The 13,209-nt window shown below is 55.0% G+C and overlaps 1 protein-coding gene across 1 annotated transcript; it reads left to right on the forward strand.

Annotated features, from left to right (window-relative positions):
* Positions 1-6,970: 6,970 nt before the first annotated feature.
* LOC125319009 (olfactory receptor 14J1-like) lies at positions 6,971-7,903 on the forward strand. Its single transcript, XM_048289973.1, has one exon. It carries the CDS (start codon positions 6,971-6,973, stop codon positions 7,901-7,903), a length of 933 nt encoding a protein of 310 aa, XP_048145930.1.
* The last annotated feature ends 5,306 nt before the right edge of the window (positions 7,904-13,209 follow it).

Below are 13,209 nucleotides of genomic sequence, written 5' to 3' on the forward strand. Positions count from 1 at the left end.
TGAGGACTGGGGGATGATGGGAGAGGAATGGGAAAGCTTAGAAATTAGGGAATGGGAAGGGTGGGATCTGAAAACTGAGTAGGAGGGGGCTGGGGATTGGGAGGATTGTGTGAAAAGGGTTGGGAAAGGGGCAAAAGGGGGGACTGGGACCCCCAAGCTGATGGGGGCAGGGGCTGGCAGCTGGGGATTGATGGGAAAGGAAGGGAGAATGTAGAGGGATTCCTTGTGGAATATAGGATACCCCAGGAGGGCTTGGGCACCCCAGGGCGGTTGCAGAAGTACCCCTGACGGGGCCTCCGGCTGAAAACAGGCTTGCAAGGCACCTGCTCGCTGGCAGCCTTGAACAGCCTTGGGAAAAAGTATGCACTGGTCAGCTCCCCCGCTGCTTCAAGGCTTTCTCATGGGAAAGGGGTGTGAACTTTGGAAAAAGTATAACTTGGTGTAACCGGACAATAAAAGAGGAGAACAATGCTCAAATCATATCGGTGTTCGTGTCATGACTCTTGCTGGATTCCCCTGCTCCCGGGACCCCCCCCGCTACACATGGCACCCGAACGGCAGGGACCCGAGTGAGTTTTGCTTCAGGCAGGTTTGCTTCAATGCGGTAAGACTCCGAATTTCATCGTATCGGTGCGGCGGAGCCAGGGGAACCAGAGCGGGTGGCCCCAAAGCCGAGTAAAGCCGGGGGCCCGGTCTCAAAGCAGAATAGAAAGCCGGTGGATAAGTCCCAAAGCTGAGTAAAGCCGGGGGCTAAACCTCAAAGCCGAGTGGCTGGAGATCGTATTTTCGCGTGGCCGAGGGAATACCCGCAGCACAGAAGCTATGGACTACGAAGCAGGACCTCGACTCCTAGCTAATATTCTCTCTATGAGAGGCGAAATCGTAAAAGACCAAGATCTGAATGCCCTCATTACGTGGGCCCGGGAACATGGATTATTGAGTTACATTTTGCTTTTGTTCTCAACCGAAGCGTGGGGGGAAGTTGGATATAAATTGTGGCTGTCCATGATTGAGGGAGGAAAGGAAGCTAAAGAAGCTAAAGCTCTCGGCTTAACCTGGAGGGCAGTAACTGGCACTCTCGCAGAGATGAAAACAGAGAGGACAGTGGCTGCGGCTGCCATAGCGGCTTTAGAGAGTAGCAGCTCCGGGAAAGAAACAGACGGGGGTCTTATGGAGCAGCGGCCAGAGACCAGAGCAGAGTCCAGGGTAGCACAGTTCTTCAGGCTGGCCGTGAGAAGACCGATTAAAGGCACAGCAGCACCCGTCCACTCACTGCGGGAGTTGCTGGACTCAGCAGGGCAGGATGGTATCCCTCCGACGGCTGAGAGAGAAATGGCTGCGAACGCGGAAACAGAGCCGCCCGACTCAGGGGGCGGGGCACAGGCGGGCCAAAGAGGAACAGGCGGTCCTGGTGTCCGGCCGAAAGCGGCAGAGCAGTCGTGTGGTCCTAACTCCTGGCCAAAAGCGGCAGAGCGCAACCCCCCTCTGCGAGACAGTGGAGCAACATCCGGCAGTGAAGCGGCTTCTGCAGTTTCGTCGCCTGCAGAGCCAGAGCCAGCCAGGGCTGCCGGGGGTCAGCCCCAAGAGGGGGAGAAGCACCAAGAAATGATGCAAGAAGTAATCAAAAAGCTTGCTGACTTATCTACACGGCAAGATGCGCTAGAGTCCAAAGCTTGTGATGTTACACCATCAGCACCATGGTGTCCCGTGGCCTCACCGGTCAAGTTAGCACCCAGAGCTCCTATGTTCCCGTCGGGAGAATCAGGCACAGTGCCTACAGCCCCTCCCTTCCCGCCAGAGGAGGTGCAGCCGTCGTTTCCATCAGCCCCAACAGGGAGGACTGACCCATTGCGACAGAGATGGAATGGAGTTATCCGTGATGCAATCATTGAGGGTGATTGGCAAGCAGTGAATGCCCTCGCTTGCCCTGTACACATACAAGGGGACACTGCAAAGTGGGAACCCCATGACTGGAAGATCTTGCAGCAAGCCAAGCAAACGGTCACCACGCATGGCTCGCGGTCTGAAGCTACACGAAGCATTCTGCAGTTTATCTTTACAGCAGATGTCCTGTGTCCTAATGATTGCATCAGCATCGCACAGTTGTTATTAACCCCTTCTCAGTTCCTGCTCTGCGAGCGAACGTGGAAACAGCTAGCACAAGAAGAAGCTAGCAAACATCAAAGTGACACACAAGACCCACTGTATGCACTCTAAGCTGACATGCTAACTGGGAGCGGGGCTTATGGAGCCACGGTGACACAGCTGACCATGCCCGTAGTCATTCATCAGTTGTCACAGACTCTTGCCCACAAAGCCTTGTTGTCAGTACCTGAAAAGAAGAAGTCTCCCCCGTATGCAGGAGTCCGACAGGGGCTCTCAGAGCCATATGGTCAGTTCATTGACCATTTGTCAGCAGCCTTAAAGGATGCAACTGAGCTCTCTGAAGAGCTCCAAGAGCAAATGTTCCAAACACTTGCCTTTGAAAATGCTAATAGACAAACTAAGACAATTCTTGCCACGCTGTCCCAAGGAGCAGGTGTAGACGAGATGCTCGTACGTGCTGCCCGTTCAGAACAGTCATCTCAAACAACTGCCTTTACTGCAACACTGCAGAATGTCCTGCGACAACAGGGACAAGTCATCGCCGCAGCACTGACCAGAGGGGTGCCCAGCAAGTGGTGCCGTGCTACAGGACCCCGAAGCGAGAAGGCGCAGTCAGCATCAGCTCCTGAGGAAAGTGATGCCACTACTTCAACAGCTGGAACTCTGGGACCTCTGTCCCAAAAAGCCTTGGGAGAGGCTGCAGACGTGGCAGAGTGAGGGAGCTGAGGACTTGCCAGATCCACCACTCTCCGTAGCAGGAGAAGTAGCGAGACCCTGGGCGAATGGAACAGCTGCCCTGGGTGGTTGCTAGTGACTTGTGGTGGGTGTCGGAGAACCCTCTCCAAAGGCCAAACTAAGAAGGAGAGTTGCATATATTTTTGGGTATAGCACCAAACACAGAGGTAGAGTGAGAAATTGTTTTTTGACTGTCTTGAGACAAGAGCATTGGCGGACATTTTCAATCAGCTGTCCACCCATTTAGATCGAGTGAAGGCAGTTCATTTGGCTAGCATCTATGTTTTTACCTGGTGCTTCAGCAGCCAAGGCTCATGCTATTTTGCATCAACTTGCTTGCTGGGAGAGGGATAAGTTAAACATAACTTCGCAGATGCTTGATGAGTTAAGCGTAGATGTTCCTAGTGTTAGACATACAGTATTACAAAATCGATTTTTTGTAATTGATTTTCTACTACTAGCTCACGGCCACGGCTGTGAAGAGTTCCAGGGTATGTGCTGTATGAATCTTTCTGACCATTCTGTCCCAATTCACAAGCACCCCTCTGACCTCCAGAGGGGCCTACACATCCTTCAGGAGACAGACGACCCTATTGGAGATTGGCTTAAGGGTCTGGGTATCACCGGATAGCTGCGTACCTTGGTAGTAGAAGGCTGACGATTGCTATTTGTAGTTATTTTAGGTTTAATAATACTTGGGTGTATATTTTTTGCCTTAAAGCGGGGCTTCAAAAAATCATCGACCAGACCTGGGTTGCCCAAAAAGAAAACGGGGGTTGTGTAGAGGAATTCCTTGTGGAATATAGGATACCCCAGGAGGGCTTGGGCATCCCAGGGCTGTTGCACAAGTACCCCTGACGGGGCCTCCGGCTGAAAACAGGCTTGCAAGGCACCTGCTCGCTGGCAGCCTTGAACAGCCTTGGGAAGGGGTATACAGTGGTCAGCTCCCCGCTGCTTAGAGGCTGTCTTGTGGGAATAGGGCGTGAATCTTTGCAAAGTATAACTTGGTGTAAGTAAACAATAAACTGGAGCATGATGCTCAAATCGTACCAGTGTTCGTGTCATGACTCTGGTGGGATTCCCCTGCTCCCGGGACACCCCCCTGCTACAGCCACCCACCATCACCACGGCTCCATGGGCTCCTTTCCATGCCCCTGGCCCTGGCCACAGGACCTTGAGCTGGTGGCCATGGCAGCCGACTGTGGCCCAGGGCTCCGTGCCCATGTCCATGGCAGCAGTGCCCGGCCACGGGCCCTGAGTGCAGGTGAGCGTGCCAATGCCCATGGCAGCGGGGCCAAGCGTTGGTGTCCGTGGCACCAAAGTGAGGAACGGGTCCCTGTGGCCGCTGCTGTGGCACCTGAGGGCATCAGCGAGTGTCACTGCAATTGTAGCTGGCACCAGCCCGGCACCGCTCTGTCCTGAGGGCTGCCATGGCAGCCGAGGGCAGCCACAGGTCTGTGTGCAAGTGGCCACGGAGCCTGACTGCAGCAATGGGTCCTGGGGGGGTTTCCAAGGGAGCTGGAACTGCTGAGGGTTGCCATGGCATCCAACCCCTGCGGTGGGTGTCAGTGTCCATGGCCACAGCATCGGTCAGTGTCCATGACCACAGTCCCTTGCAATGGCCCAGTGCAGGTTGGGATGATAATCCACCCGCACAGCTGGCCCAGGGCACGCCTGGAGTGGTCTTGGTGGCACCTTGGGCTTGGCACACTTTGAGGAGGGCGCCTGTTTTCAGTGGGGAAACTTAGGAATTTTAGATTCTTTAAAAAAAATGAAAGAAACCCCTGCTTGGCTGAGTGCAGCCAGTTCTCCAAGCAAAGCAGGTGCCAGGTGAGTGAGGAGAGACAGGATGGGGCTGGGGATGTGGAGCAGCGTTGTCCACACTGGGCCAGACCTCAAGGCACAGCTTCTGTGACCAGGCCAGACCTCCTGAGGAGAGACCCTGCATCAGTATCAGTCACAGAATGCTGCAATCGCCTCTTCTCTAAAGAGAACAGCAATGAAATACACCCCTTAAAATAAGAATACGTCTTTATTTGAAACTCTTTGAAATATTTCTCCACAACTGCAGTAGGAAACTTTCCTAATGAACTGCACTCGAGCAGAGGGAAATCAAGGCTGAGCCGTGGTTTGTCAGGACTTGCTTGATCCTAATGAGCCCCGTGGTGCATTTGATGCTGAGCCCTGGAACCTCAGGGCCTTAAAGGAGATTGCACAAACCTTCCCAGGAGTCAAAGGCAGAGGAAACACCCAAAGTGTCTTGAGGCATTAATGGGTCCCGCTGAGGTCCATCCCCAACACAGGCTCCTCATGGACACCTTGGAGGAGAGAATTGGAGGCCAGGATTGCACAAAAACCTCTCAGAGAGTCAGTGTGGGAAGGAAAATCCAAAGCACCTTAAAATCCTTGAGTATCTCAGAGTATTAATGAGCCCCACTGAGTGTCAATAAAAAGCTCTCAAGGGACTCGTTAAAGCAGATAATTGGAGGCCTTGATTGCACAAACCTCTCATAGTGTTGGTATCAAAAGGGGAACACCAAGTACTTAAAAAACAGAAGTACCTTGAAGCTGTAATGAGCCCCACTGAGTGTTGTTACTGACAAAGGCTCTCCAGGGACTAATTAAAGCAGATAATTGGAGGCCAGGATTGCACAAGGCTCTCAGACACTCCCAGGCAAAAGCCAAAGCCAAAGTCCTTTGGAAAACCTGCAATCCCTGGGAGCATTCAGGAGCCCCCAGGGCCATTCCTGACCAAGGCTCCCCAGGGACTCCTTCCAGCAGATCCCTGAGGCCACTGGGATGTGGGGGGGATGCTGAGGGCAGGACAAGGGGCTGACAGTGCCCAGCCGTGCTGGGGCTGTGCCAGGAAGCCCCGGTGCGGTGCCTCAGGACAAGGTGTCTCCTCCCAGCCCTTGGTGGCCCAGACGCTGCTGTGCCCCAGGGCACCAACACCTGGCTTCTCTTTGTCCCTCCCTGTCATCCCTGCCTCCAGTTCTCTGCTCTGACTGCAGCCTGGGGACACTTTCTCAGTCGTGTCCCTCACTGGGACCCATTAACGGTATCAGGAACTTTGGAGTTTGAATCTGACTCAGAATTCTTGAGAGGTTTCTGCCAGTCCCTGTCAGGGACTGATGTTCAGGGCCTCAGCACCAAGCCCCGAGAGGATCATTCCAGTCCTTGTGCTGTGTCTGTGCCCTGTGGGGCTGTGGGCAAAGCAGTCCATGGGAAAGGGGAATGAGCTGAGCCTCCCTCCCTGAGATACCATCGTGGGTACACCCAGAGCTCCCCTCACGGTGTCCTTCCAAGCTCTGAGCTGCCCTCCTGGGTGCAAATCTGTGCCAGAGCCTCTCCGAGTCCCCTGAATGTCCCCCGGGGAAGTGCAGAGATGCCACAGCTGAGGAAATGCTGCTGGGTTTGCCAAGGGCAGCGTGAGTGTCCCTGGCAGAAGGGGGTGCTGAGCCCTTGCTCAGAGACCTTTAGAGAGGGTGAGACATTCAGGGATGCCTCTGCTCTGGGCAAGCTCTGGTTTATCCCAGGGTGAGCCGGGAGTGTGAATGTGCTCTGCCTGCAGCCAAAGGGGCAAGCCCAGGGCAGTTGGGGACAAGCCCATGCAGCCCCTCAGCTTGCCCTGAGCCACAGGGAATCCTTTGCCTCTCACCTCTCTCAGTGGCAAACGTGGAGTGCAGCAGAAATGCTGGGGATTTCTGACCCCAGAGAACCAGGAATGATGTGTGGGTAGGAAAACATTTCCTAAAACTCGCTCCTGCATCCCTGTCCTGTGGAACGGAGAGTAAAACTGCTACCAAGCCTTTCTAGGAGGGATTGCACTGACAAATCCTGACTCTCCAGCCTTGTCCCTCTGCCACACGGCCACAAACCCAGGGCAGCGGGGCAGGGATGGCTCCTCGAGAGCCCCCACGCTCAGGCCTGGCTGCTCCTGGCACACTCAGACAGCACAAGGGGAGCTCAGGCAGGGAACTGGGTGAAGGTTTTCCCAGAGCAGGAACAAGGGTGGGGCAGTCCCAGCGGGACAGTGTGCAGGGAATGGCACAGGTTTGGCTCCAAGCAGCCTGTCCTGACTTGTCACTGTCCTTTCTCCATGAACAGGTGCCCATGGCCAGACACAGCAATGTCCAACAGCAGCTCCATCAGCCCCTTCCTCCTGCTGCCATTGGCAGACACGCGGCAGCTGCAGCTCCTGCACTTCTGCCTCTTCCTGGGCATCTCCCTGGCTGCCCTCCTGGGCAACGGCCTCATCATCAGCGCCGGAGCCTGCGGCCAGCACCTGCACAGCCCCATGTTCTTCTTCCTGCTCAGCCTGGCCCTCACCGACCTGGGCTCCAGCTGCACCACTGTCCCCAAGGCCATGCACAATTCCCTCTGGGGCACCAGGCACATCTCCTACACAGCATGTGCTGCTCAGGTGTTTCTGATTGTCTTCTTCCTTGGAACAGAGGATTTCCTCCTCACCATCATGTGCTACGAGCGCTACGTGTCCATCTGCAAAGCCCTGCACTACGGGACCCTCCTGGGCAGCAGAGCTTGTGCCCACATGGCAGCAGCTGCCTGGGCCAGTGCCTTTCTCACTGCTCTGCTGCACACGGCCAATACATTTTCCCTGCCCCTGTGCCAGGGCAATGCCCTGGGCCAGTTCTTCTGTGAAATCCCACACATCCTCAGGCTCTCCTGCTCAGACACATACCTGAGGGAATTTGGGCTTCTTGCTTTTAGTACTTTTCCTTTTTTGGGTTGTTTTGTGTTCATGCTTTTCTCCTATGTGCAGATCTCCAGGGCCGTGCTGAGGATCCCCTCTGAGCAGGGCCGGCACAAAGCCTTTTCCACGTGCCTCCCTCACCTGGCCGTGCTCTCTCTGTTTATCAGCACGGGCACATTTGCTCACCTAAAGCCCCCCTCCACCTCGTCCCCATCCCTGGATGTGGTGGTGTCAGTTCTGTTCTCGGTGGTGCCTCCAGCCCTGAAGCCCCTCATCTACAGCCTGAGGAACCAGGAGCTCAAGGATGCCCTGAGGAAAATGATGACTGTATCTTTTCAGAAGGAATAAACTCTCTCTTTTCTGCTCCAGAACCTTCAGAATGTAACTCTTTACAATCTCAGCTTTTTTTTTTTCCTATTTGTCCATTTTATCATTGGTGCCTTCTTTTCTTCTTTTTCTAGTGTTATACTGTTTTTTATAAAATCCTGTAGTACTGCTCTTAGCATTTCTACATGAACATCTGCCTTTCTTTGGAAACACAAAGACTTTCAGGAGGCTTCTTCCCTGTGCATTTGAATAAAAATGAGGGTCTGCCCTGACTTGTGTGTCCAAGGTTTGTTCCTCAGCCCTTCTCTGGCTCTGCAGGGGCAGTGCCTGTGGGCACAGCTGGAGGGAAGAGACTCCCAGCACAGCAGCACAGCCAGGGACAATGGCCCTGCCTCTTCCCACCTCTGCTCTTCCCAGCCCATGGAACCCAGTGTCCATTGTGACACAGCAGGGCCTCATGGAACCCAGAACATCTTTATGACGCAATGGAATCTCATGGATCCAAGGGCCAATTGTTCTAGAGAGGGGCCTCATGGAACACCAGGGCCACAAAAACATTGCCGGGCCTAGTAGAAAGAAGGCGCCTGGGGGAGGGCACTTGGACACTGTCTCTTGCAGCAGACTCTGGGTCTGGGGCATCACTTGGCATCACGTGCAGTCCTGTGGAGCAAGGCCTCAGGAATAATTTTGGGAGCACTTTGGGAGGTCTTTGATGGATTATGACAGCCCCTCAGCTGCCTCTCATGTGAATGTCCCGTGGATATGGCCTTTCCAGTGTTGGAGGTTTCACAGCTGGGCCAGTTTGTGTAAGGGAGGATGGGTGTTCAGTGCCAGTGACCAGAGGTAGCACCACAGACCTGAAACCTCCTCGTCCCCCCTCAGTGGCAGGGGAGTCTGTGTAAACCTGGCCTCTGTGGACTGTGGTCTCCTCCCCCCCAAACCCAGCCAGGCATAATTTGGTGCTGTTTGGTTTTCTTGTGGATGCGTTCTTTTCCCTCAGCCTTGATTACTTCTGCCTAGAACCTGAGATGATTGCACAATAGTGTCCCCTTTATCTAAGCTCTGTGACTGAACTCCCAGTCCAAAGTGCCAGTCAGGCATCTTCAAGGAGAGGTGGGCTTCTGTGGCTGTAGCTTCTTGATACAGTTTTTGCTAGAATGGGCAAAACTCCTTCATAACAATGTTTGAGGCATGAACCATTTCAGTCCCCTGACAACTTTATGCCTTGGTTCCATGAGGTTCCATAACCTCACTATGGACTCAGTCTTGAGCTGCATTAGGCCCCGCTCTGTCACACTGGATGCTTAATTGCATGCGGTTCCATTTGGTGGCTGTGGTCTCCTGGTTCCATGAGGCTCCGCTGTGGCACGTTGGCGCCTTGGTCCATGAGATTCCATAGAGTCACAATGGACTCCTGTGTTCACATAGGCCCCGCGGTGTCACATCAGAGCCTTGGTTCCATGAGTGGAAGAACCCATCTTTTGGCATGCTCTAAGCATATCTGCTACGTCGCAAGTGTGCGGGTTATGAACAGCGAGCAATGCTTTTCTGCAGTCTTCATTTGCATTTACAAAGCAAGCTGCTGCAACAGAATAGCTCTGGCCTCATCGTTACCGGCTCTCCGGGAGAGCGTGGCTTGCATTCTGTCCAGGAACTGTACAAATAACTCCGCCGGGCCCTGTAAGATCTTAGCAAAAGACACGTTAGCATCCATACCCATCCCCAAGAGTCGCCGCAGGGCTTGCCGGGCTAGGCGGGTGATGATATCATATACGTCACACGGATAGCCTGTCTGCGCTGTAGGGACTGCGTACGGACCCTCTCCGGTCAGCTGTGCGGCAACGATGGGTGGATTTCTGTCTCGCAGCACTTCCGCCTGGGTAGTACACAGCTCACGGTAGTCAGTGAGCCAGCCTGCAAACTGCGTCACTGTCAAGATCATTCTCATTATGCTTTTGCAATCATTAGGTACAAAGATGTACGTGGCACTTATGGACTCTAGGTAAGTTAGGACGTGACAGGAGGATACGCCGCTTTCCTTTACTAGCGTCCTCAGTTCTTTGATTACTTTATAGTCTCGTTCCCTGTAGGCCGGGCGTTGCTTTGGCGCATATATAACCGGACAGGCAGTAATGACTGCCAGGTCACCCTCCTCCATTACGGCTTCCCCACACTTCCACCACTGCTGGGTTACAACGTCATCATTCTGGGCAGGAAGGGAGTCCGACGCTTGCTCACGGTCTGGGAGTTCTGCGCTGAGGAGGCCAACTGTGTAGGGATTTTTTTATTGAGTAAAGCAATTCCCTAGGGGATGGGTTAATCTCGGGGTAGCCAGATTCATCGGATACAAGTCCTAGTGGCGCTGAGGGCTCAGGGGAATCAGCTTCTGAGGCCGCGTAATGGCCAACATCGGCGGAACTTCACTTAAAGTCCGCCATGGTCGTTTCCCAAGAAGCGAGGTGCCTGCAAGCTTCAGCATCGCTGTCCCTGGCGATCTCAAAAAGTCTCTGCCCTCCCGCTTGCCAGGCCTCTGATTGAAGGGGCCCACTGAAGGGAAAATCTCTAACGTGATTGGACACCCAGTCCAGCAGGGTGCTTAATTTCACATCAGCAATATCAGTAGTTTGCCGATGTAGGAGCCGCCATACAGGTCCAATCTCCTTCTTTGTTCCAGGGATATTCCACCTCCCATATTGCTTCCACTGGTTACTCACCTGGTAGGTGAGGTGCGCGCACTTGGATTCCTGGAGTTCCTTCCCCGAACTCTTCCCGGTCAACCAATTCCTAACACAGTGGAAATTGCTACCGGAGCGATGCACACCCTTCACCGCTTCTATTGGTCCCGATTCGGGCCAGCCATTTGCAGCAATGGGGAACAAAGACAACAGACCCCCTTGTATGTCCCAAGAAGATCCCTTTATTTCCAAAAATCACCCCCTCTTTATACCCTTCATCTCAACTGAAACCAAACTGAAGAACCATAACAGAACTTAACAGCAGAAGGGCACCCATTGGCTGGCACAGCTGCCGTGCTGCGGGCCACGCGTCCTATCAGCCAATCAGCTTCCCGCTCATATGCTGTGCACACCTTCCTCCAGCCAATCACAGTCCCTCTGCCAACTGTCACTCAACCGACTCTCTCCTCACTCGCAGCTGCCTCTCACCCCTCACCCAACTTCCAACCGCCCAGCCCGCAGAGGGTCCTTTCCCACAGGGCCTTCTGCTGAGCATAAGCCTCAACCACTTCAACAAATGTAATCCCATATTCCACAGCTGTGGTCTCTTTGGTTCCATGAAGCTCTGTTGAGTCACAGTAGAGCCCTGCTTCCACTGGGTTCCAGAACTCCACTGTGGTCTCTTTTATTCCATGAGGCCTCGCTGTGTCAAATCCGAGCCTTGGTTCCATGAGGTTCCAATACCTCACTGTGGTCTCCTGAGCTGTGTTATGCCCTGCTGAAACATATTGGAGGCTTGGTTCCATGGGATTCCACAGCCTCAGAATGGTCTCGTGCGTTCTGTGAGGCCCTGGTTTGTCCCTAAAGAGCCTTGGTTCCATGGGTTTCTAAAACCTCACTGTAGACTATTGGGTTCCACGAGGAGCCGCTGTGTCCTACCGCAGCCTTGGTTCCGTGAGGTTCTATACAGTGGTTATGGTATCCTGGGTTCTGTGAGGCCACGCTGTGTCATTTTAAGGCCTTTTTCCATGAGGTTCCATAACCTCACTGTGGTCTCCTGAGCTCCATTAGGCCCTCTCGTGTCATAGTGGAGCCATGGTTCCATGAAGCTCCATAGCCTTTCTCTGGTCCCTTGGGTTCCATGAGGCTCCTCTGTGTCACACTGGCCCCTTGGATCAATGGGGCTACCTGACCTCACTATGGTCTCCTGTGTTCCAGCAGGCCCCGCTGTGAGACATTCTGAGTCACCCCTGTCCCCCACAGGTGCCCCCACAGGCTCAGGTGGGGGCAGGGCACCACGGGCATTGTGGGACGGCCAGAGTGATCCCAGGGGCCCGTGCACCCAGGTACCCGCCTGCCCACAGACCCTCCTGTGCCCCCCACCCCACAACCCACGTGGGCTATTCCAAGGTACCCCCCACTCTGACACACCTCCCACCCTGTCCAGGGGTCCCTGACACCTGCAGCCATGTGTGAGGGGGAGCAGAGGCACATGGAGCTGGGGACAGGGCCGCCGTGGCACAGGGACATCGCTCACCCCGTTCCCCACCTCTGTGTGTCCTCTGAGCCCCTGGGGATCTCCAGTCCATGGACCTCCTCAACCTCCTGGGGTCCACAACCATCCCTAGAAGTCCCTGTCCCGCTGGAGGTCCCCAGCCCCTGCAGGTCCCCACCCATACCAGCACCAGTCGTGTGGGTTCCATTCCACGAGCTCCAGGGTGACATCTCCTGACACCCTGAGAGCCCTGCCCAAGGATAGGATGTTTCCACTGTCCACTGTGCACGGCGCTTTCTGTTGGTTCACGGTGATCTGCAGGGACATGGGGATGGCAGGGACAGAGGGGACAGCAGGGACATCGGGGACAGTGGGGTGACTGATGCCCCTGGGAGCACGGCTGTGCCTGCCATGGGGAGCTGAGCTTCCACTGCTTGGGGTCTCACCTTGTACTGGCCCTCGTGGGGCTCAGTCAAAATGTGGAACTCTCTCTCCTTCCATCGGAAGTGACAGTCCCCAGTCTTCTCCTCTTGTCCCCAGGGCCGTGCAAGTGGCATCCAGCCCCTCGGTGACACGAAATGACAGCTGGAGGAGTTGTTGTGACACACGGCACAGCAGAGACACCCAGAACCGGCAGCAACAGCAGCCATGGGTGGGGGGTTCCTGCACCCCCACAGGCCACGGAGGGGCCCCCAATGCACCCCCACACCACAGGGCTCGGGGAACCTCGGACACATCCCCCCAGCCTGGGCACAGCCCAGCCCAGCCCCGCTCCTCCCACCCACTGAGTCCTCTCCCCGTCTGGGACCCGCACAGTGCCCAGTTTGGGGACACCCCCATGGTCTTCCTGCCCCTGTCCCCAATGAATCTTTGCCCATTCCCCAGAGGCCCTGAGCACCTTTGGGGTGATGGCTGGGGAAGGGGGGAGGGATGACACCGGGGGGCACCCACCTCCTGTCCCAAAGGAGGAGCTGTCCCCAGGTGATAAATGATGGCCGTGGAGACAGACTCCCAAAAATGTAGGCAAGCACAGGAACAGTTTGGATGGGGAAAGAGACAGGGTGGAAACGGTGGCTCTGGAGGACACACTGGGCCGAGAGGTCACTGCTGACCTCCCCACGCATTCCCCTAGCCAGGTACCGCTCTCCCAACCCCCT

The sequence above is a fragment of the Corvus hawaiiensis genome, chromosome 35 (assembly GCF_020740725.1).
Source record: "Corvus hawaiiensis isolate bCorHaw1 chromosome 35, bCorHaw1.pri.cur, whole genome shotgun sequence".
Classification (NCBI taxonomy): domain Eukaryota; kingdom Metazoa; phylum Chordata; class Aves; order Passeriformes; family Corvidae; genus Corvus; species Corvus hawaiiensis.

Bases quoted from the DNA above. Each gene is read 5' to 3' on its own strand.
- LOC125319009 (XM_048289973.1), top strand. From the start codon at position 6,971: ATGTCCAACAGCAGCTCCATCAGCCCCTTCCTCCTGCTGCCATTGGCA.